The 25,006-nt window shown below is 42.3% G+C and overlaps 1 protein-coding gene across 2 annotated transcripts in view; it reads left to right on the forward strand.

Moving 5' to 3' along the window:
• Positions 1–25,006, forward strand: part of LOC122543371 (uncharacterized) — a 79,766-nt gene that overhangs the window by 42,451 nt on the left and 12,309 nt on the right. For both annotated transcript variants that reach the window (XM_043682019.2, XM_043682020.2), the window contains 16 exons: positions 198–251; positions 2,233–2,286; positions 2,660–2,713; positions 3,424–3,477; positions 4,468–4,512; positions 7,249–7,347; positions 7,440–7,547; positions 8,759–8,812; positions 10,479–10,532; positions 10,780–10,833; positions 12,911–12,964; positions 14,619–14,726; positions 14,836–14,889; positions 17,780–17,833; positions 18,757–18,918; positions 19,222–19,329. In XM_043682019.2, the coding sequence (XP_043537954.1) occupies positions 198–251; positions 2,233–2,286; positions 2,660–2,713; positions 3,424–3,477; positions 4,468–4,512; positions 7,249–7,347; positions 7,440–7,547; positions 8,759–8,812; positions 10,479–10,532; positions 10,780–10,833; positions 12,911–12,964; positions 14,619–14,726; positions 14,836–14,889; positions 17,780–17,833; positions 18,757–18,918; positions 19,222–19,329 (1,170 nt within the window). The remainder of the gene's footprint in view (positions 1–197; positions 252–2,232; positions 2,287–2,659; positions 2,714–3,423; positions 3,478–4,467; positions 4,513–7,248; positions 7,348–7,439; positions 7,548–8,758; positions 8,813–10,478; positions 10,533–10,779; positions 10,834–12,910; positions 12,965–14,618; positions 14,727–14,835; positions 14,890–17,779; positions 17,834–18,756; positions 18,919–19,221; positions 19,330–25,006) is intronic.

Genomic DNA, 25,006 nt, shown 5'->3' on the forward strand with positions numbered 1-25,006 from the left:
GTATTTTACTCTGATTTCCTTGTGTGTTCTTCTGCAGTACAGGTGATACTGTACTTGCTGCTTTCTGCATGTGTTGTACCATGCTCCGGTCACAGCATTGCTCAAATACACTCACTAATAATTTTAATGGATTTTCCTTGTGACAATAAGGCAAAACTATTTGACCCAACATTGAATATTTTCTTTCTGTTGACTAGGGTGAGGCTGGCAAGGCTGGTGAGAAGGGTCTCATGGGCGCTCCTGGGTTGAGGGTAAGTAACCTGATCTTTTTCTGAATAACTGTAATTCAATAATTGGTAGCTATTGTTTAAAAGACCTGTGTTATACCATAGTCAGCATTGATGTACACCTCAACTGGCCTAAAGCAGCTCAACATGAGATGTTCATCATATAATGTTTTGTTGTATCTGATACAAGATATTGAACACAATTGGGAATGGCAAGACACACTGTTCATTGCAAAGGACCACCCACAATGGGTTCTAAGGGGCTTGGTGATTAATAGATAGACTGAGTTAATCTATACTTATTATTGCAATCCGCTTTTCGTAGATAATTAAATAGAATGGGGCTATGTGGAAGTACAGTAAAGGCAATTAAATGCTACTCCCTTGTCACAAGGGGACATAGGGAGTAGGAGGAGGCCATTCAGCCTTTCAAACCTACTCTGCCATTCAACTAGATCAATGACTGAAACTCCAGTCCTCTTGGTAGAGAATTCCAAAGTGAGATGCTATTACATAAGGAAACTATGACTGAATATCAAAATGTTAAATAGTTCACCACTAATGAAATTATAATACAGTTTGGTGCAGGATGAACAAATAAAGTAGGAGAATGAAATGCCACCATTTAGTATAGTTCTTATACAGCAGATTATCTTGTAGATGTAAAATAATCTACAAGTTCAAAATGAATGATTGGGCATTCCTAGCTAGGTCTGGAATCAGTCTGGGGAGCATGGGCTGGAAAATTGGCACCAGACTGCCAAAGCAATTATTTCTGGTCTACTCTGTCTTTCAGAGCATTGCCCTGCTGAGAATGCAGGATCAGTAAACGTCTAACAGAACCTCATTATAAAATCATCTTCTGACTTTGGTTCCATCTCCTATAGTATCATAGGACAAATCCAAATGTAATGGTTTCATTGGTCCTAATAAGCATGGAGGTGCAAAAACCTTATTGACAGTGCAATATGATATAAGTAGTTCACATACATTGTAAGGTATGTATGAACAATATCAAATAACCCAATAAAGCAAAATGCTTCATGCTGCTGTCTATCTATATTACTCCACATACACTGCAGTATATGACAATTTTAAGTGCTCTACATTTAATGTAGTATATTATACACATTGCAAGTGTTCCACATTATATATAGCACTGTACAAGTACATTGTTAGCATTCCACATTATAGTTCATAATAAGGAAAGTACAAGAGACCTAAATTGTGCACATTGCAATCTGTACACTATAAATTCTTGTGACTGTTTGAAATTTAGCATTTTTGTGTCTGCACTGATAAATGCAAGATGACAGGTTTCAGCAACATGTTGGTGTTTTCATCAATGCAAGTCCACCACATTATATATAACACAATATGCCTATACGTGACAAATACTGTCCATTGTTTACAGTGCAGTATATGGACATCATGAGAACATCCAGAATATAATCTAGAATCTAATAACACAGATGATCGTGGTATAGAACTTAGTATTACAATATGATTTGATACAGCATGGAGCAACACAATGCACAGCTTAATGTAAAATATGTGACATACATTGCATACACAGGACAGAACATTACAGAATACCAGAGAATGTGCAGTATATGTTAAATTACAATATAGTAATATGCAGATATGCCCAGTATGGTATTATATGACATATGCATAGCAGTATATACACAGTATGTGATGGCACAGTATATATGTGGATGGTATGGTATCGTATAAAGTGATGCACAGTATGTATGGTACACTATAATACCACATGAGTATTCCATAGTAATGATATAGTAATAGAATATTATAGTGACAGGATGGTTTAATATGGTAAGTCACAGTATGCTGTATGACCAGTGACTGAGTCGGAATGGCTATTGCACAAGTGCAGCCCCCACAGGGTTAACAGAGAACAGCAAAATCTATTTGTCTGTTAAGATATTACAACTTTGATTCCATTATTCTATACTGAACACCAACTCTCTTTTCTCCTCCATAGGGTCTGCCTGGCAAAGATGGCGAAACGGGTGCTCAAGGTCCTCCTGGTCCATCAGTGAGTTTGAATATCTTGGATGATCTAACATTTAATTTTTACTTTGTCAGATCAGACTGTTAAATTAGAACTGTTTAACACATTTTAAGAATGTTTATTATCTTTATTGTCATTTCCATGACCCTTCATGTTGACAATGCTCCAATTAATGTCAGATTTTAATCTAATTTGTAACACTTTATTAACATCTATTTAAATAACATGATGGAAGAGTCAAAGACATTTTGAATTGTTACAAGAACTTAGTGGGATCTCTCACATTGTGCTGTTTTCATCAGCACACTTCAAAATGACCTTCGATGCTGACCTGAAAAATATGGTGCATTAACAGCTGACATGTTTAACCACCTTTGACACTGCTGCTGTTTTACAGGGTCTTGCTGGTGAGAGAGGTGAACAAGGTCCTCCTGGTCCTCCTGGCTTCCAGGTTTGTAAGACAAAATCTTTACAATCTTACTAAAACAAGCTTCTGTAATGCAGACTGACTTTGTTTTAAATTTTTGGTGCATTATTAGTAAACTGGTTCATTTAGCTCGGGGTTAACATAGAACACTGCAGCACAGTAACAGGCCCTTCAGCCCACCATGTCTGTGCTGACCATAATGCCATTCTCAACTAATCCCATCTGCTTTCTCATGGTCTGTATCCCCCCATGTCATTGCAAGTGTGCCTCATCTTTAAGGGGGTTAATCTTTAAGGACTCCATGTGTTTATATAATGTTACGACTGTCAGATAAAGTGTGGGTCTGTAACATTTAGTTGGTTTGCTATAATGACTGTTTCATAACTTGGAATGTGTTTTACTGTTTTAGATAAATTAATCTGCAGAGTTAAACAATTCCCAATAAGCAACTGACTATTAGATCATCATCATTAACATGACAGGGATCATTCCTGTTATTTTTAAATTCTAAATCTTTTCATATTAAAGCAGCTTACTTCTGTTACACACCTAAAGCATTTGATGCTTGATATTGTGCTAATTTATTAGAATTGTCACCCACTTATAAACCTGTTGAATTTATTCAACAAAGCCTCTAGTTAACATCAATCTACTCCACACAGATCCTGTTGCTTCTTGTTCTCGAGTTCCATCTTTCATTTTGTGTTAATCACATTGTTTCGCTGCTATTGCAGGGTCTGCCAGGTCCTCCAGGTCCTCCAGGTGAAGGTGGCAAGCCAGGTGACCAGGTAAGTAATTCATTAATCACAGGCAACATGTCCTTTCCTGCTAAAGCTGTTCAGTTTTCAACACTTCATATTAAATTAAAGTCACATGTATCTGACACAATGTGAAGGGGCAAGACCTGCAGGGTCGGACACCAGTATGGTATGAAAGAACAGTCAATGTAAAACAACCCAAGTATTATGACATGTTCAAACATGTCTATGTTTTAGACAGAGAAATATTTTTGAAATGCAGTACCTGTTATGTAGCTTCTGATTAGGGGCACCAAATTTGGTCTTTATTGACAGACTACAGGAAGAAAGGAAGTCTGGAGTGAGGTGAGGTGTTCCACAGTTTGGGGTCTCAAACAGATGTACATTTGACCTTATACACAGTCTAATTGACGATCAGTCTGACACCTTTCCTTTTCCGAGAAAATCAGCCGAGCAATAAAACAGGTTGTCAAGTCTGATCATCTGTTTTTCAATCCACTGTAAAAGTTTAAAGGATCGTAAATTAATCAAAGTAAGAGACTGAATACAGTTACAATACAGGGAGGAGGAGGAGAGTGAGCAATGACATGTTTGGAGATTATAAGGAACAGCAAAAGAATATTCAGAGGGACAATTCCCAGTCTCAATAAAATAGAGGTAATAAAGTTTTGAATAGTGCACGAGCATTAGAGGCCAGGGAGAAACAGATAAGTTACTTCTTGTATCCTGTTCTGGAGTGGAATAGAGCTATTTATTAGAGCTTCCACACGTAGTGTCTGTGGCGAGAGAGAAATTTAACTTGCTGTAAGCTAATTGCATTGGTCTTTATCTTAGGGGAACTGTACTGGTGATGAACAAAGAGCTGCAAAAGGAATACAGTGGAAATAGTGCTGGATAGACTTACACAGGCTGCTGTAGTGTGGAAATGGCTGGATTTCTCCACTTCTCTATGCAATGTCATGTCTGTGCAATCTTTCACTGACTGCCATCACTCACTGGTGCTTTCTTCTTCTCGAACAGGGTGTTCCAGGTGAGGCTGGTGCCGCAGGCCCGACAGGTCCACGAGTAAGTAATCAGATAAACGGAGTATAAATCCAAACTTGTTCATGAATAACAAAAGTTTTCCATTGATATTTAAACTACCTTTCAGATTGCCAGTATTTACTTTGAACACCGTACAGTCACACAGCCATAAATGATACAGACACATATGCCTATAAAGTAACAGAAAACTATCCTGTCAGGTCCCCCTGAAATGTAACAGACACCAATAGTAGAACAGATTCCATCCAGTTGCAGGCAAATATCCTGTTATGTAGCCCTATACAGTTACAGACTTCTGTCATTTTTACAAACTTCTTATCACTATTGTATGACATCATTATCATACACACTGTATACATCCCCTTGCTGTTGCATATCTCTCTTGTTATAAAACCTTCAGAATTTCCATATTCTCTGCTGTTCTATATCTCTGTTAATATATAACCTTCAGAATTTCTGTATCCCCCTGCTGTTCCATATCCCACTGCCTATTATATAACCCTCAGAATTTCCAAATTCCTCTGCTGTTTCATGTCCCTCTGCTGTTTCATGTCCCTCTGCTGATACATAACCATCAGATTTCCATATTCCTCTGCTGTTACATAAACCTTGGAATTTCTATATCCTGCTGCTGTTCCATATGTTTTTGCTGTTAGACACCCCTATAATTTAGTATTTATATCACTTTTGTACAGTTACACATCCTTATGTTACAGATCCCTATAAGTTATATATAGAAATGCCTATATGATCAGAGACTCCCCATCATGTTACACATGACTATTTTTATACAAAGTGTAATTCATTTGTGTGTGCTGAAAGCACCATATATTCACACATTTTGCAGGCAAAAGGAATTTGTCAGTACATTGCAGCTTTTTCACTGAGGAAGGACCTGTGGAGACTGCCAGGTCCAGCTGCATTCCGCATGGCAATGCCCTGATTAATCAGATCAACCTGCTTGGTCTGTAGTTGAATCAGCTAACTTGGATTAACAGTTAACACTTCCTGCTATATCTCCATGCTGAGCATGGTCCAACTTATTTAATATCCTGTTCTCATGTTATTCCCTTCCTAAGTTTGGTATCTTGTGACCCAGTTCTGATGAGTGCAGCATTAAAAGCTTTGACTTTGTGTCTCTCTTTAGCAATGTTCAGTTATGTGTCCCCTTTCTGCAATCCCTACTCTGTTACATACCCCCATAATGTTCCAGGCACTGAAGTTGTTGCAAACCCTGATGCTGTTGCAGTTCCCTCCACCATTACAGATCCCTGTTGTATTATGGCTGATCATGCAGTCTCAGTATCCCACTCCTGCTTTCTCTCCATACCTCTTGACCTCTTTAGTGACAAAGGTCATGTCCAGCTCCCTCTTGAACATATCTAACAAACTGGCCACAACAGCTTTCTGTGAGAAAGAATTCCATAGGTTCCCAACTCTCTGAGTGAAGGAATTCTTCCTCACTCCAGTCCTGAATGGCTTACCCCTTATTCTTAGACTGTGACCCCTAGTTCTGGACTTTCCCAACATTGGGAACATTCTTCCTGCGTCTAGCCTGTCCAGTCCCATCAGGATTTTATATGTTTCTATGAGACCCCCACTCAGTTTTCTACATCCCAGCGAGTACAAGCCCAGTCTATCCAGTCTTTCCTCATCTGTCAGTCCTGCCATCCCAGGAATCAGTCTGGTGAACCTTCGCTAGACTCCCTCAACAGCAAAAATGCTATCATTCTATTATACTATTACAGCTCTCTGTACATCGACATTTTAATGTACTGCTGCCAGGCCTATATCTCTACATATCACTTTACAGTAATGCACTCTAAGCTGTTACCCTTCCAATTCTGTCAAATATTATTATCCCATTAGCAATTCCACCCCCTCATCCATAAATTTACATAGCAGTATAATCGTACACATCCCAATCCCAGGCAGCATCTGAGGAGCAAGAAAATCGACATTTTGGGCAAAAGCCCTTCATCAGGAAACCGGCATTTGGTTTTCCGGCATTCGGCCCTTTCAGGCTGCTCTACCATTCAATCTGATCACGGCTGATTCTCTATCTGAATGCCATATTCCTGCTTTCTCACCCTACCCTGTCATTACTTTAATGCCTAAATATTTATCTTTATGTTTCCTGAATAGTGCCATGGCCTCTACACCCTTCTATGGTAGAAAATTCCACAGGTTCACGATCTTATGAGTGAAGAAATCTTTCTTCATCTCAGTATTACATGGCCTAACATGTATCCTGGGGCTGTGTCCCCTGGTTCTAGACTCCTCTCCCCAACTAGGGGAAACATCCTCACCTACATTTGATCTGTCCAGCCCTGTTAGAATTTTATACGTTTCAATCAGGTCCCCTCTCATCCTTCTAAACTCCAGTGAGTACAGATCCAATCAAACCAATCTCTTCTCATGGGGCAGTCCTGCCATCCCCAGTATCAGCCTAGTGAAACTTCACTGCACTTCCTCTCTGGCAAGTATATCCTGTCTTAGGTAGGGAGTTCAAACACTGAATGACATATTCTCAACAAGCCCCACTTATATACCAATATAGACATTGCCCCTATTCTATTGGACACTCTATCTTATTACACTTCCATTAATTTTGCAAAGACAGAATGTAATGTAACCTATTATCCATATACACTTTATATCTGCTTTATCTGCTGATGTGCCTATGTAAATATCCCAGTGATACTGCAATGACAGGGGTTTTGATCCCACAAGTGACATGGATCTCATTATCCTCAGGGTGAACGAGGTTTCCCAGGTGAACGCGGATCTCCAGGCTCTCAGGGACTCCAGGGTCCACGTGGTCTCCCAGGTACTCCTGGTGCTGATGGTCCTAAGGTAGGATTCTCCCTTTACTTGTACAAATGTGATCCTTGCGTAAGCGTTGTGAAACATGTATCTCTGATGTGAGCCTTTGCTTCATTTTGCAGGGTGCAGCTGGCGCTCCCGGCCCCAATGGTGCTCAAGGTCCTCCCGGTCTCCAGGGTATGCCAGGCGAGAGAGGTGCTGCGGGAATTCCCGGTCCAAAAGGCGACAGAGTAAGGTTTCTCTCTTGTCCCTTCCCATTTCTAAATTCTAGCCAATTGTAGAAGATTAATGATCCACAAGGATGTCTTGTGGCACAGTGGTGGCATCTGGGATCAAATCCCACCTTTGGATTTGAGGGCCATTGAAGCTGTGTCATAACGCAGCCCAAACAGGTTGATGATCAATCTATAAATCCTACCGATAAACCAATAGCAGGCAGTAAGAGCAGGAGAGTTTCCTGGTCAGCCAGAACCATGTGGGAACTGCAGCGTAACAACCTCTCCACGTTATAGGCCTGCACATACAGGTTCCTCCCATGGGCAAGCACCATCCTTGCTCTGAGGGGTTACCACAAACACACAACAGTCACCATTTACTGTGAGCAAGCTTCTCAGATTTAGCACTATCTGCAATTGTCACTGTTAGTACAGTTTTTATTATTTTAAGCTTTAGCTACCCCATCTTTTCTGCAGGAAAGATAAAATTCTCAGGTAAGCTGGCTGAGGGTTCCATGATTAAGGAAAGAGCTAACCAAACCGATTTGGCAAATTGCGCAGAACCTTTTCATTCAAAAGATAATGTTATCAGAGAAGATAGGCAACTGGATGTGTCGTATGAAAGAAGGTTTGTTTTGTGGGTATCACTGGCTGGATCAGCATTTATAGCCCATCCCTAGTTGCCCTTGAGAAGATGATGGTCAGCTACCTTCTTGAACTGCTGCAGTCCCACAATCATAGACCCACAATGCCCTTAGGGAGGGAATTCCAGGATTTTGCCCCAGCAACAGTGAAGGAAAGGTGATATATTTTCAAGGCAGGATAGTGAGTGGCTTGGTGGGGAACTTCCTGCCTTTGTCCTTCTAGATGGGAGTGGCTAAGCATTTAGAAGGTGCTGCCTAAGAAGTCTTGGTGAATTAAGAAGGCAACAAGTAGTTAAGGTTGATGAGCTATTAAGCTCAGCATTTTTTGGATCTAATAGCCTTTTCCTGTATCTAAGGTTTCTTTCATTTTTGATCCCATGTCCCATAAGCTGTGCATGAAAGAGGATAGATCAAAATTCTTCTCTAATTCACAGAAAAATTAAGAGAATAAATCAATCATTATCCACGTGATGTCATTTGTGTCAGGTTTTGAGGAGAGATTAGTAATAAAGCAACTGACGTGTCTTAGATTCTCTGGAAGATACAGAACTAATTTTTCTCCCCTTCTCATTTATCTCTTAGGGTGATAATGGTGAGAAAGGACCTGAGGGCGCTCCTGGCAAAGATGGCGGACGAGTAAGTGAAATGTTGCCCACTCGGGCTTTCCATAATCAAGTTTCCGATTTGTCTGTTTACACATGGGCTGCTAATAGGAGTTAGTTAGTCAGAAACATGCCGCAGACATTGTAAGTTCAGGAGCATTTAACCTGTATTTACAACCTGGATCTGATTGTGCTGATGTGCAAAATCATGCGAGGACTCTGGAAGAAGTAGCCCACAAGTTGATAATCCATTGATGTGAGGTACCTACCTGTCTACATATAATAACAAGTTTGCAACAAGTGTGCCGTCACACTGTCCAGTTTAATACATGCAAAGTCTGTGTTACACTTGCATCTAATTAGCTATCGTCAATAGTTTACGTCACAACAATTCATCATAAGTGAACACAAAGTTTCAGACAATAAAATAGTATTTTGCAACTGTCAATATATAGAGGAACAATTACTCCCTAATAGATGCCCAGTTATTGACTGACACACATGCACATTTGCTCAATTAAAATCCCTTCCTTCGAGTGAAGCAATAGTTTGATGACAGAACTATGTTTTTGGTCTCCATAACCCACCGAAAAATATACTTGCCAAGGAGGGAGTGCAATGAAAGTTCACTAAATGGATTTCTGGTATGGTGGGATTGCCCTGCGAGGGAAGCTTCAATGGATTGAGCCTGTATTCTTTGGAATTTAGAAGGACAAGAGGCAATTTCATTGAAAATTATAACATAACTCCAGCGGGTGGATGCAGTATGAATGTTTTCCCCCGGGCTGGAGAGGATCGAGAACCAGGGACACAGTCTCAGAATAAGGGGGAAGCCATTTGGGATGGAAATGAGGAGGCATTCCTTCATTCAGAGTATGCTGAATCTTTGGAATTCTGTATTGCAGATGGCTGGTCTTTAGCTGGTGTCTTATAGATGGTTGTAGGGTTTGGGGTGGGGTGGGGGGGAGGAGAATAGGTGGAAGTCACCATTGTGCTTCAGCCCAATCTCTACACATGGACATTTCCCAGTGGGTAATGATCAGGAGCAGAAACCCTGCATAATTTCACCAATCCCACAACCCAAAGTTACTGATGCCACTTGTAATGCCCTTTCTTTTCAAAGAGTGGGAATGGAAGTTGTTCCGCGTGGGTGAGCGTCAAGCTAATAGTTGAGGTGACAGAATGCCTTCAGATATTCGTGGCTGTAATGGCACAGCTGGATGGAATACCTCCACTGTTGTAACTGACATTACAAAACAAACAGCAAACAAAAGGAATTTCTTACCACCATGTTTGTTGCAGTGAGATATCACTGCAGTTTTAGATTAGATTATACTACTTACAGTGTGGAAACAGGCTTTTCGGCCCAACAAGTCCACACCGACCCGCCGAAGTGTAACCCACCCAGACCCATTCCCCTACATTTACCCTTTCACCTAACTTGTCCATCTGTTATGTATATCTCTGAAGTGGGTGGTAAAATACTCCTTTTTAACATTTCTCAGAAATCAGATTCTGATTATTGTCAAGTTGGCTGCATTTGAATACCTTTTTTTCCGGACTCTCCAGTAACAGTACCATTGACTTAGTGATGCTCCTGTAAGCAATGCAGCCAGTGACAGTACACATGTGAGTCAGTGCCCACTGCAGCCTCAACTTGAGATCATATCTGACATGAGGTCTTTCTCTTTCTATTCTAGGGTTTAACTGGTCCAATTGGTCCCCCTGGCCCAGCTGGTCCCAACGGAGAGAAGGTAAAGATGATGATGAGATTTACTTTTATGTAAAATCTAGAGAACTTTTTGGATAATTGATAAAAATGAAAGCATATTAACAACGAGATTAGCCTGATTGGTACAGGAGGTAGTCACATGCTGCTGCATCTCATTTTAAGAAATAAATATATTTGGTGAAATGTTTTGGAGATTAAAATCTCAGCAGTTCCTCACTGTAGCTGGTCCGTGTATCTCAATAACTCCTTTTCTCTTGTGTCTCCTTTAGGGTGAAGCAGGTCCTCGTGGGCCAACAGGTGCTGCTGGAGCTCGCGGTGCCCCTGTAAGTGGGATCAGTTGAATTCCTGAGTTTCGGTTAAAACTAGAGGAAAATGCAAATCCAAACCTAGCTATACTGCTGGGTTTACCAGAACTCAATCTGAGCAGTTAAGATGGTCAAACATAACTTGTTGAGCATCTACTCGCTCTGATAAAGTTCCGTGCTGCAGGTTGAACATTAATAGTTCATGAGTTGGTGACAAGGGAGCCAGACGCTTCTGGTTCGAAGTCAACCTGGATTGGGACAAATAGCCTGGATTGATTTTGATGAGCTGATCCGGGAGATTGAGCAAAGTGGTGCAACTTGACAGCTCACTCTCAGGTTGACCAGAGCAAGACTGCAATGTTATTGGATCACACTTGAACTGGGGCAACTGGAATAGTGGAAATTCTATAACAACCTGCCCTTTGGATTCAAAAGTCTATGCGTGTTGTTGTATTGCCCACACAATACAGTAACTTGTATTACAGCAACATCTAACGAACCCCCAGGGAGAAATTGACTCCAGTAGTTTGTATCAGTAGAGTCCAGCCAGTATCTGAGACATTTCAGACATGGCCATTGTGAATGTTTTTGTAGCTATTGACATATATTCTTTAACATTATTGCTTATAATTTCTCAGAAATGGAATACATTATGCTTCAGATTACATCAACAATCTATAAAAAAGCTTAGGGCCTTCATTCCTGATGAAGGGCTTTTGCCCGAAACGTTAATTTTACTGCTCCTGAGATGCTGCCTGACTTGCTGTGCTTTCCAGCACCACTCTAATCTAGACTCTGATTTCCAGCATCTGCAGTCCTCACTTTTGCCTATAAAAACGCTTAGCTATGTACTCACTTGTAATTAACAGTGCAGTTATAATGCCTATGTAAACCTGTCATGTTGTAATTACACCCTTCCTTCCACTGTGACACAAACTCTGGTGAACATATTTAATCAAAGCATGACCAAGAAGCATAAACTGTTTCCCTGGCAATTATAGACAGCAGAATTTATGTCAAGAATATATGTCTTTAAAACATGAGCTAACTGCCATTTCCTTCACCTGTTGAAGACTCCTGTAATGCACAATGCCACAGGAGACTGACTAGTTTACAATGAAATTTGTTTAGTAGTAACTACAGAGCATTTCAACCTGGGCTTACCTAGTTGTCTCATCTGTGATGCTATTTGGGATTTCTCAGTTCTTGCAGGTGTGAAAATGTCAGTTACTCAATTCAATTGATGCAAGTAGAAACAGGCCTCATAGAAAATCTGGAGGTATATGTGCATCAATCAATGAAGGGGGCAGGGCAGGTTGAGAAAGTGATAAATGAGGGAGGAGCAAATCACTGCTGAAGCTGGAATCTGTACTGAAAACAGTAAGGGAAATGGGATCCTGAGCTTTTAAACAGAGGCACAGAATACAAAAGCAAGCACGTTATTGTGAACCTTCATAAACATTGCTCCAGCCTTCATGGTGGCCAGTTCCAGTATCGCACTTTAGGAATAGTGGAAGGCTTGAGAGAAAGTGAAGAAAGATTCATGAGAATGGTTTGAGAGGTGAGGAATTTCAGTTATGAAGATAAATTGGAGAAGCTGGGACAAAGGGTTTGAGGGGATTTGATATGAGGTGTTCAAAATCGTGAGGGATCTGGACAGAGTAGATCAGGAGAAATTGTTTTCATTGGTGGAAGGATTGAGAGCAAGAGTGCACAGATTGAAGGTGGTTGACAAAAGAAGCAATAGCGACACGAGAAAAAAACATTCTCATGCAGTGAGTGGCTAGTTTCCAGAATGTGCTGCCTGAGCATGTGGTGGAAGCTGGTTCAATTAAGGCTTTCAGAAGAATCATCAGAAGTGAGATAACTTGCAGGACTGTGGTAGAAGGACGGAGAAGTGGGACTTGCTGCATAGCTCTTGCAGAAGGGATGCATGGACATGACCAGCCAACTGGCCTCCTTGTGTGCTGTATTTCTTATTTGGTGGAACATGAGGAATAACGCTTTGATATGTGACACCCCCACCCCAACATTGTCAGTTTATTCAGTGCTGCCACTGATGTCTGTGTGTAACCTTGCCATCTTTGTGTTTCAGGGTGAGCGTGGTGAGACAGGTCCTCCTGGCCCTGCTGGCTTTGCTGGTCCTCCTGTAAGTATTGACTTCAGAAAGTAACAGTCACAGTAAATTCAAGATGCACATAAGCTAGTTAAGTTCTACCCAGCAAAGATGAATGGTTCTACGTAACAGGACTTTCTTTGCACAAGTTAATCCAAGCATTGTTCTATTCAGACTAGTGGCCACTGATCCGGTCAACAAAACACTGGTCCCCTCAAAAACCACCAATCCCATTGTCTCATCAGTGCTCCTCTGTCACTGGGAGATATAAGCCTACCTCAACAGCCAGCTGGTAGATCGAGGTAGTGGTATAATGGTTATGTTGCTGCGTTAGCATTCCAGAGTGACAGGCTAATGTTCTGGGAGCATGGGTTTGAATCCCATTACAGCAGATAGTGAAGTTTGAATTTGATTTTTTTAAAAATTAAAATCTAATGGTGACCACATAATCATTATCATAAATACCCATCTGATTCACTAAAGTCCTTTAAGGGGAGAAAATCCGCCATCCTTACCTACAAGTGACTCCAGACTCATAGCAATGTGGTTGACTCTTAACTGTCCTCTGAAGTGGCTGAGCAAGCCACTCAGTTCAAAGGCAACTCGAGATGGGCAAATGCTTGAAATGCTGGCCTTGTCAGTGACACCCACATCTCATGAAGGAATGAGAAAAACGGATCCCATCTGTCTCAGCAGCTGAAGGGTAGACTTACTTGTCTAAGATCTCCTGCAGCCTGGATGCTTCCCATCCAGATCCTCTTTCAGGATCAGTCCCCTGGCTGTTGAAGAGTAGATTCCCAATGCAGGAAGGTGAATCTTTGATGATGCATTTATTTTTTATTTCGTCCTAGCGACTAGAGATGGTGGGTCTGCCCAGAGTCTTTGCTGTGACTGATAAAGGATACAATATTTTCTGCCTCATGGGATCATTCACCTCCTACAGCCCCTAGGATGATGGAAGCCCAATCACCCTCTCGGATCTCTGCCTTGCCTGTTGAGGATCATGATCTCCCTGATGTCCAGATCTCAATCCAGGGTCCCTATGGCTGATGAGGGTCAGGAACTACCCCAATAGGTGGCTAGGTCTCCCTCTGGGCTTCATGCTCTGGTTGGTGACAACATTATCCTTCTGGGAACCCTCACCTAGCCAATGAGTGATAGTCTTCTACCCCAACCACCATGCCAGTTAACGGAGACAAGATCTCTCTCTCTCTCTAAGGTTTAATTTCCTGGCTCATGCAGGAGAAAACTCCTTCTGAAACTAGGGGGTCACTGTTAAAATTCTTTCTCACAGAGGGTCAAGAGTCTTTGGGGTGAAAACAGAGTCCTTGGATATTTTTAAGCCAGAGGAAGATAGATTCTTGATAAGCAAGAGAGTGAAAGGTTATCTGGGTTTAGGAGGGAATGCAAAGGAATCAAATCAACCATGATCTTGTTGAGTGGTGGAGCAGGCTGCAGGAGCTGAATGGCCTATTCCTCCTAGTCTGTCTGTATGTATGTCATCGCTGCCCTCGCGGTGGAGGCCAGTTCTTGTCTTGGTCAACTGTCTTGGCTGATGAAGGCAAGATCTTGTCCTAGCCTGCTGCTTGTTGTCTTTTGAGTTTGCGAAGGTTGCATTTTCCCAGTGGTAGGACTCTACAGTGTACTGAATGCTGACAAGAACACTCCTGCACCTCCTTTCCTCTAGGGTTCAGATGGTCAAGCTGGTCCCAAGGGCGAACCTGGTGAGGCTGGACAAAAAGGTGATGCTGGTGCTCCTGGTCCTCAAGGTCCATCAGGTGCTCCCGGTCCACAGGTAAGACACAAATACATTATGACTAGTTCTGTAAAAGCAGTGGATTTCACTAACAGAGACATTATGTTGACATAGATTCACAGGGAGATCCCTTTCTCTCTCTTTTCAGGGTCCAACAGGTGTTACTGGGCCGAAAGGAGCTCGTGGTGCCCAGGGTCCCCCTGTGAGTATGGTTTATTCATCTAAAGTTTTGAAACAAAATGTTCCCCTTGATAGCTAACATGCTTTAAGACTGTTGCATTAAGCTCAGGTGAGGAATTCTCGTCCTGTTTGCAAGTGTTTTTCAGACATTAGCTTAAAAGTGACTGCCTTGTCCTGAAAACGTGTGCAGCTTATTTGATATCCAAACATTAGTCCAGAGTTTGTTATGTACAGGGATCCCTTCATCACCCAATTGGATTCTGCAGATGGGATCCAGAAGCCAGCTAGCTGGAGTCAGAGACTGGTTGCTCTCTGCTAGGGATGGTTAGGAACCTGGCACTGGGAGCCAGAAGCCAGTTGGATTCTAGTAGGCTGCAATGGGGACTGGTGGGAACATAATCTAGTAGCCCCTCCACTAATTGGGAGGTGAAAATCTGGAGTTTGGGATCCGAACTCTAAAAGCCTGAATCCAGGAGCTTTCAACCAAAGAAGCCAGGAGCCAAGAGTTGACAACTGGAATCCGGGGACAAGTAGCTGGAAATGCTGAAAACAGGATCTAACTTTGGAATTTAGAATAAAGGAGCTCCTGGAACATGAGTGAATGTGACCAGTTGCAAGTTGGAGGCTGCTGAAACAGTTGAGAATCAGAAACAAGGCTCTTCAACTTCTAAAAACCTTTAGCTAGTTATTGGTTTTGCCTCTTTAAACATAGTTGTCCAATAGCATTCACCAATAGTGCAGAGCAGCTCTGTGTGTGTGGAGCTGCGTCACTTAAATATGTTCAAATGGTATTTGGACTCTCGGCACCCACGTTGAAGTGCACCACGTTCAGTCTAAAATTTTGCCCTTTTCCCATTATTTTAATGTTCACCAGGTTAGTCTAAATGACAGAAGACATTTTCAAACTGTTTCTGACATCAATCGGTGACAGATTTCATGAAAATCCAGTTTGCATTGCATTCAGTATTCTCACTGACTCTGCCTGCTTTCCATCTTCCACTGAGATCCCGGGGACACTCCTCCTCCCTCCACACATTACTGACTATCCACCCATTTAATCCCCCTCCCACACGCCTGTATAAACACACACCCCATGACTGACCCTCCCCACCCATTTAACTTCCTCCCACAGCCCCATATAAACACACACCCCATCACTGACCCTATCCACCCATTTAATACCCCTCACACAGCCCCATATAAACACACACCCCATCACTGACCCTATCCACCCATTTAATACCCCTCACACAGCCCCATATAAACACACACCCCATCACTGACCCTCCCCACCCATTTAACTTCCTCCCACAGCCCCCTATAAACACACACCCCATCACTGACCCTATCCACCCATTTAATCCCCCTCCCACAGCCCCATATAACCACATCCCCCATCACTGACCCTATCCACCCATTTAATCCCCCTCCCACAGCCCCATTTAAACACACACCCCATCACTGACCCTCCCCACCCATTTAATCCCCCTCCCACAGCCCCATATACACACATACCCCATCACTGACCCTATCCACCCATTTAATCCCCCTCCCACAGCCCCATATAAACACATCCCCCATCACTGACCCTCCCCACCCATTTAATCCCTTCCCACAGCCCCACATTAACACACACCCCATCACTGACCTTATCCACCCATTTAATCCCCCTCCCACAGGCCCATATAAACACACACCCAATCACTGACCCTCCACACCCATTTAATCCCCTCCCACAGCCCCATATAAACACATCCCCCATCACTGACCCTCCCCACCCATTTAGTCCCACTCCCACAGGCCCATATAAACACACACCCCATCACTGACCCTCCCCACCCATTTAGTCCCACTCCCACAGCCCCATATAAACACACACCCCATCACTGACCCTCCCCATCATTTAATCCCACTCCCACAGCCCCATATAAACACACACCCCATCACTGACCCTCCCCACCCATTTAATCCCCTCCCACAGCCCCATATAAACACACACCCCATCACTGACCCTCCCCACCCATTTAGTCCCACTCCCACAGCCCCATATAAACACACACCCCATCACTGACCCTCCCCATCATTTAATCCCACTCCCACAGCCCCATATCAACACAAACCCCATCACTGACCCTCCCCATCCATTTAATCCCCCTCCCACAGCCCCATATAAACACACACCCCATCACTGACCCTCCCCACCCATTTAATCCCCCTCCCACAGCCCCATATAAACACACACCCCATCACTGACCCTCCCCACCCATTTAATCCCCCTCCCACAGCCCCATATAAACACACACCCCATCACTGACCCTCCCCACCCATTTAATCCCCTCCCACAGCCCCATATCAACACATCCCCCATCACTGACCCTCTCCACCCATTTAATCCCCCTCCCACACCCCTGTATAAACACGTGCCCGATCACTGACCCTCTCCACCCATTTAATTCCCCTCCCACAGCCCTGTGTACTCTCCCCCTATCATTGGCTTTGCTCAATCATGAAATCCCAAATTAGAACCCATGTACCCTCTGCCTATTGTGGGTGCTATTGCATGCATCTAAGGTCATCCCCTCTCCTGACCCACATCATAGTGGAGTATCATGTTAATAATCTCAGTCCATGCCAATCCCATTGATTTCAAACTGGTTTCTGAGCTCATCATTCAGATTTGTACAGGGGAAGAGTTGAGTGCAAAGCACTGTTTGGATATAAAGAGGAACTACAGTGCAGTGTTAAAAGGGGGAATTGTGATTATTATATGAATTAGATAGAGAGGGAGACAGGATCACTATTAAAATGACAATGTGCACAGTGTACTATGAAACAATGTTTAAATGATACTGCAACTCTGCCTTGACATAAATTCAAGTGATTTCTCATCTTCAATCTTTTCTTCTTTTCAGGGTGCAACTGGTTTTCCTGGTGCTGCTGGTAGGGTTGGTCCACCTGGTCCTAATGTAAGTAACATTCCGGGTTTGATTATGACCTCTCTCTGTTTTGTAGCTCTTGGTAAAAATTATCCTTGGGAAGCAGGAAAAAGATCTGGTGTTTTTTTGCAAATAGTGTACTACAATAAGCATGAGTGCTCTGGGTTAAGAAGTGGCAGAAACCAACCAGGGTTCCTCTTCCTAATCATTATGTAGTATTCCCAGCTAGAAAATGAAGGATTAGGCTTGGATCTGACACTTCCTTAGGTTGAAACAACTTGACTTACTGTCTATGCTCAGACAGAAACAATAGGTACCTCTGTGTGCGTGCACTGGACCCATGTACATTATTACAATCCAGTAAAACATGCTGCAAGATGCAACATCTTCTGAAGTTGAGGCAGAAACTAATCTAAATGGCCATTTACCCTCTCCAGAGGTCCAAGTAACAATTCTAACACATAGAATAGCTGCTGATTTCAGGCAAAATGGCAGGAACCATTGCACAGCCCTGATGGATAACGAAAATTGGTAAATCATTGAGGAGTGTGCCTTGCGTGTGCAGTGCAACAGCACCCTGACTTTGAAGGTAGTAATGCAGACCTTTCGCAGGCCAGTGAATGCGAAGAGATGAGTGCTCAGGTTGAGTTGTTGTGCTGTGAGCATTCTGACAGATAATTGGCAAGAATTGGGAAGTGGGCTGTTGGAATATGAATAAAAGAGATCCCATTATGGTTACAATTTAAATCCAGAAAATGAATGAACATGAAATGTTCCGGATGACCATTTTAAAATAGTGTTCTATCGAGCAATTTAGGGAATTCTAACTGTCAGCCAGTGTGAAGAGCCAGTATGTATCATTATGGAGTTTATTAAAGTCCCAGTTGCTTTTATTCATCCCACGAGTACGTTTCTTTAGTTTTGTGTAGTAATGGCTGCTTCTTTTGCTACAGGGTAACCCAGGCCCAGTGGGTCCTCCTGGTGCTCCTGGTAAAGATGGTCCTAAAGGCCTACGTGGTGATCCTGGTCAGGCTGGACGCGCTGGTGACCCTGGTCTTCAAGGGCCAGCTGGTGCTCCTGGGGAGAAAGGTGAACCCGGTGAAGACGGTCCTCCTGTAAGTATAGAATAAGAGAAAGGTCAACATAAACAAGCAGTGTTTCCATTGTTTAAAAATGGATGCAGGGGATGTGGGCATCACTGGCTGGGCCAGTATTTATTGCTCATCCCTCATTGTGCCTTGAGAAGACGATGGGGAGTTGAACCGCTTCAGTCCACGTGTGGTGTAGGTGCACCCACAGTGCTGTTGTTGTTTGTGGTCGGTTTGAGAACAGTCTTCTTGGTTGATTTTGTTTCGCTGCTTTCTGTTACTTTACAATGTGCAGTTCATGGTCCTAAGTGTTGTTTCATTCCCTGGTAGGGTCCCGATGGTCCTGCTGGTCCACAAGGTTTGGCTGGTCAGCGTGGTATTGTAGGTCTTCCTGGTCAGCGTGGAGAAAGAGGTTTCCCTGGTCTCCCTGGTCCTTCTGTAAGTATAGCATGACATTACATAAAACTGACTCCTTGCATTTAAAGTGTAATTAGTCCCAACATCACCTTACTGTTGTGCTCTCAGTAATGGCAAAACTAATCAGACTCAACAATGACCATACACGTAAGATCCAGAGAGTTATTGACTCGGTAGAACCCATTAATAGCAGTTAGCAAAAATGAGTTAATTATAGAAGTCAAATGGAACATGCAAAATGACTTGAATAATATTAAAACAGAACGAAATGATATGCAGTACAAAGTAGTCCTGTAATAGATACAACACTGAGATCTGCTCTGTCAAATATAATGTACTGACATCTGCCCTGTAATACAGAGTAGTTTGTAGCATATACAGTACAAAAAAAAATAGTCCCGCAATGAATATGGAAGTGAGCATTCCCATATATGTGCAATAGAGAGAATGGGTGGAGATCAGTCCTGACTATACACAGGATAAAAAACAAACTATGGTATAAATACAATACAGAAACCAGCACTGTAATACTACAAGAGAGAGACTAGCCTAATATCAAGAGTGTTAAGACAAATAGCGGCTAGCTCTTTAATATATACAGAAGAAACCAACATAGAATAGAGACCAGTCACTTAAAATGTACAATTTAAGAATTTTAACGAAGGCATTAGATATTAACCCAATGTGTACAACTTGGAGGCCAACTTGCATAGTATCGACTCCAGCTTAATTACTATAGGACAGATACCAGGACTATAGTAAACACAGTATACAGAAACGTTTCTAAAATGTAATTAAACCTGGAAAATAAAGAGGCCAGTCCGCAATGTAAAAATTTAGAAACAAAGCCAGTAATACAGAAAGTCCAATACAGACTTGTAATATACAGGTACTGGCCCTGCAGTATAAAATAATAGAGATTAAACAAATACCGAAAGTATATCTGTCAACCTTGTGATTCTCTATACAGAATAGGGAGCAGTCTATAATATTGACAGTATATATTTATAGAAATAATACTTCTATATTACAGGCAGTCTGTGGACTCTCACAAGTAATTTCTGCAATGTAGGGACCAATCCTGCAACCATGTAATATATGTAGCAAAGGAAACAGAACTATAATATACGCAATATGGAGAAAAGCCCTTTAAACAGGGTAGTAACTTGCATATAATTATGAGAATGGGTAAGAGGCCTCTAATGAGTTATACATACAAATACAATATAAATATCACCCAGTAATGCATGCAATATGTTCAATAGGCTGTAATGCATAGTAATTAATATAAAGAACAGATTTGTAATCTAAATTCATCATCATGCTATCAAAGACTATTCCTGTAATATGTATGACATAGGGAGCAGCCCTGTAATATGGTCAACATAGAGACCAGTTCCATGGTATATAGTATTTAAAAACAGTCCTGTCATGCATTTAGTGTAAAAGCAACCCTCAAATCAATACAAAATGGGAACAACGCTTGCATATAGATAGTAAAGAAACCAGCATCATACTTTTATTTGGAGAACAGAATTCAGTCTGAACCAGGCATCTATATTAGGTCTACTGAAATTTAAAATAAGAGATTAGAGAATTCATGCAACAGAAAACAGCCCTACATTATAGTGTAGAACAAGATAGTACAATGACCATCCCTACATTTTATACAGGCAGGTCATGTTGAATTTACAGGATCACGACTAGCCCTATAAGATATATAGTACAGAGATGAGCCTTGTAGAATCTACAATATAGAGAGTGATGCTAAAGATTGTGCATTATAGAATCTGGTTCCAGATAGAATGTACAGTGTAGAGACCAGTCTTTTAGTCGCTATGGAACAGAGACTGGCCCTATAAACTATATAGAACAGAGGCCAGTCCTGTAGAATGCATAGAAACCATACCTATAGATTGTACAGTATAGAGACCAGCTAATAGAATGCATAGAGTCCAGCTCTGTAGAATGTATAGTATAGAGACCAACTGTGTCGAATGTAAGGTATAGGGCTCATATCTGTAGAATGTACAGTATAGAATGGCCTGATTAGAATATATGATATGTGATCTGGCCTTTTAGAATGTACAGTGTAAGCCCTGCAGAAAGGTGCCATTGAATGTGTAGGATAGAGGCAGATCCCATAGAATACACATAACATTAAATGGCCCTGTACAATGTACATTATACACCCAGCCCCACAGAATGTATAACATGCTGTCCATCCTTGTAGGGTATAACACTGGTTGCAGATTTGTAGAATGTACAATACAGAGATCAACCCTATGGAATATACATCACAAATCCTATCCTGTAGAATGTACAATGGAAGGTAAATAAAATGTACACATTGTCCAGCTCTGCATGTTACATGGACCAGCTGGTAGAAAGTACAAGTTAGAGACCAGACCTATAAAATGTACAGTGTAGAAACCAATAGATTTTGTAGTATAGATATTAACCCGACACAGCTTACAGAATAGGGAAACATTCTATAGAATGTACACAATAGAGACAATCTCAATGGAACATGTTACAGAGACCGGCCCTGTAGAATGTACAGAGTAGAGATTCGCACTTTGCAATACAAGGTAGAGAGGCCAGCCCTGCTGGATTTAAAGTATTGAAAATAACTCCATACAATACATAGTTTAGAGGGCAGCCGTAAAGAATGCAGTTTTAGAGATCAGCCCTACAGAATGTACAGTACAGAGACTGAACCCATGAGCTGTATAGTGTAGAGATATACAACATGGAGGCCAGTTTTATAGAATACACAGTAGTAGGATCAGCCCTGTAGACCATACAACATGGTGACCAGCCCTGTTGAATGCACAGTATAGGGATTGGCCCTATAGGCTATAACGTACAGAGACCAGCCCTAAAGAATACATAGCACAGAGATTAACCCTATAGCATATACAGTGTAGAGACTGACCCTATGAATTATATAATATAGGCACCAACCCTGGAGACTATATAATATAAGATCAAGTCTGTAGCATGTTCCACTACGCCCTGTGCAGTGAACCATATTGTCTGCTGGATCACTGTGTAATTTTCATATGGTGTGGTGGATCGCAACTTGCTGTGGAACACACTGAATACTGCTTCTGAATGCATACTGGATCACACTTGAGTACTGGAGCATGTTGAGTCTTATTGTTTCACTGAGCACTGTACCTAACTTATTGAAATAGTAATTATGTTGTGTACTAGATCATGTTGAGTACTGGGTCATGGTGGTTATAAAATCACAATACGTGGGAGCTTAACATTTTCAAGATAATGACCAAGACTCAAACTCTGAAAACTGTTGTGAACTGTATTGTGTATTGTGTACATTGACATTTATTCTGTTAGACCATGTGGTGAATGTTTCATAAAACTAGGTACTTCACACCATCAGCCAGCAGATACTGGTCAGGGGCTATAATTAAGAGCACCTTAAAGTCTAGCAATCACTGTTTTTGCACAAATTAAGGTTTAATTGGGCCATGAAGCACAAGTTGGCTGAACTTCTTTTCAATGCGAGATAACATGCGCTATAATGATCGCAAAATGCAGCATCCAATAAAAGCAAAGCCAGCACACTTTTGTTTTTATAGAAAAAAAAGGTTTGTATTCTGCCTTACCATGTCCCACAGAAACATCTCAAGCGCTTAAAAAGCAATGGTTTACTTTCGGAGTGCTATGATATTGGCAAATGCAGCAGCTAATTAGCGGACAGCAAATGAGGTGAATGGTGAGTTAATCTGTTTTTGGTGGTGTAGGTTCAGCGCTAAAGCAGCCGCTTAAAGCATTGAAATTGCGCGTGTCAGCCCAGTGCAGCTATTTTCACAGCAATCCTCTGCGGACAATGGACTGTACCAGGCACAGGAAGTACCATTTTGACAACCAGGCGCTAAAGGCTTTAATAAAAGGACTGGGCGAACATGTACCTGCACAGAAGGCCACTCCTCAGACACCTGATTCAGCAGGTATGGAAAGATATCGTGGAGCACGTAAACGCTGTCTCCAAGATCTCAGCAAGTGGCCAGCAGATCTGAAGAATTCGGCTAAGGTAAGTCAATAATATTAATACGCACCTGCCATAACTGGACATGCAAGAAAGTCAACCCTGGCAACCTTCTCATCCTTTTGTGCTTCTCTATGAAAACTGGCATGAGGAGGTGAACCAGTGCAGCACTGCCAAGAGATACAAAGGCAATGAATGGGGGTATATATGTTTAAGACACATGTAGTTCTGAAGTGCTTCTGCAAATTTGTGTGTACTGCAACAATTCCAAAAGGGGATTTAGACAATAACTGTTTAGAAGTGAACAGAACAGGGTTAACCCAGTTAATGAGAATATCTGGTATGTCACAGAAACTGTACAACTGCATGACATTGTCAGTGCTCTGTGTACATTCAATCTACCAATACTGTTCTTCTACTTGCAGGACAAGATGGCCTTCAATCAGCGAGAGCAGTGCTGCACTGGACCCAGCCAATACAAGTCCCCTACCCTGTCCAAGAACGCCACTTTGGAAATATTACGCGGGGAGAGTATAGAGGGAGTGGGGGACGACAAAGCTGCAAGCTTCAAACGATTTCATGGCTAGTACTTTAATGTTCATGTTGTACCCTTTTGTCCTGTTGAATGACTGTCATTCAGATACATGCTCAAGCTAAGTAACAATGCCGGTAATACCACAGAATGACACATTATCTTCTCTTTTCACAGAAATGGAGTATAGCAAGAAGCAGTGTCTGTGAGAAAGGCAACTGTTCACAGCACTGTGCATCACAATCACTCTCTGTCAAACGTCAAGAACAGCTACACAACTCTTTGGATGTAGGTGGTGAGGTACAGGAAGGGTTGCAGGGTAAGTCACAACTCACGGGTGAAGAGGAGCAAGTGATGTTGGCTGTAGCAGACCAGGCATTTGCTGAGCAAAAGTCCAGCATGGAGAACCGCGTGGGATCTGCTGACCAGCAGAAATTGCTGTCTGAGCAGATCATCCAGCTGAGCCAGGAGTGTGCTTGGAACATTCACTGCAAGACGTTGAAAGGATTGTGGAGGAGTACGCTACCTCGATCTGTACAGGCATGAGCATGTGGTTGTCTGCACTGCAGTTGTCCACACAGTGTTTGGTAATTGGAGTGGCATCTGCAGGGAATTTCCAGAGTTCAAGTCATTGGTGTAGTGCAGACATTTCTCATGAATGTTCACATGACTACTATAGAAACCTTTGACTCCAGTCTGGAGGATGCTCTTTTTTGCTAACTTCAGCACACTTGGAGACTGGATGCAGACAACATTTTGAGTAAGGATTCACAGACCTTCCAGATGCCCAAGGTTCCATTGCCAACTCAGTGGACACTTTGCAGGACTGCCCAGTGGAGGGGAGCAGTTAATGAGCAGATGTTGGCTCGAATGATCCAGGCCATTAACTATCCCGTTACAAGTGGCAGTAGGTGTGCCTGAAACTAAACAGGTGCAAGCAGCAAGACCATCCAGAGTCATGATGACCGGTTTGCAGAGCGACTGCAGTCCTTACGACATGGAAGTCCTGTGCACGACAGTTCCACCAACTTGACAGTGGGACTGAGCAGTCAGACAACATGCTGTCTCCTTCCGAGGGAATCGCTGAGGAGAAGACGGGCTCAGCCAGGCACTCTGTACTACATCAAACCACAGGTACAAAGCTGACT

The sequence above is a fragment of the Chiloscyllium plagiosum genome, unplaced genomic scaffold (assembly GCF_037043375.1).
Source record: "Chiloscyllium plagiosum isolate Xiang-an unplaced genomic scaffold, Cpla_swu_hap1 HiC_scaffold_53X, whole genome shotgun sequence".
Taxonomy (NCBI): Eukaryota; Metazoa; Chordata; class Chondrichthyes; order Orectolobiformes; family Hemiscylliidae; genus Chiloscyllium; species Chiloscyllium plagiosum.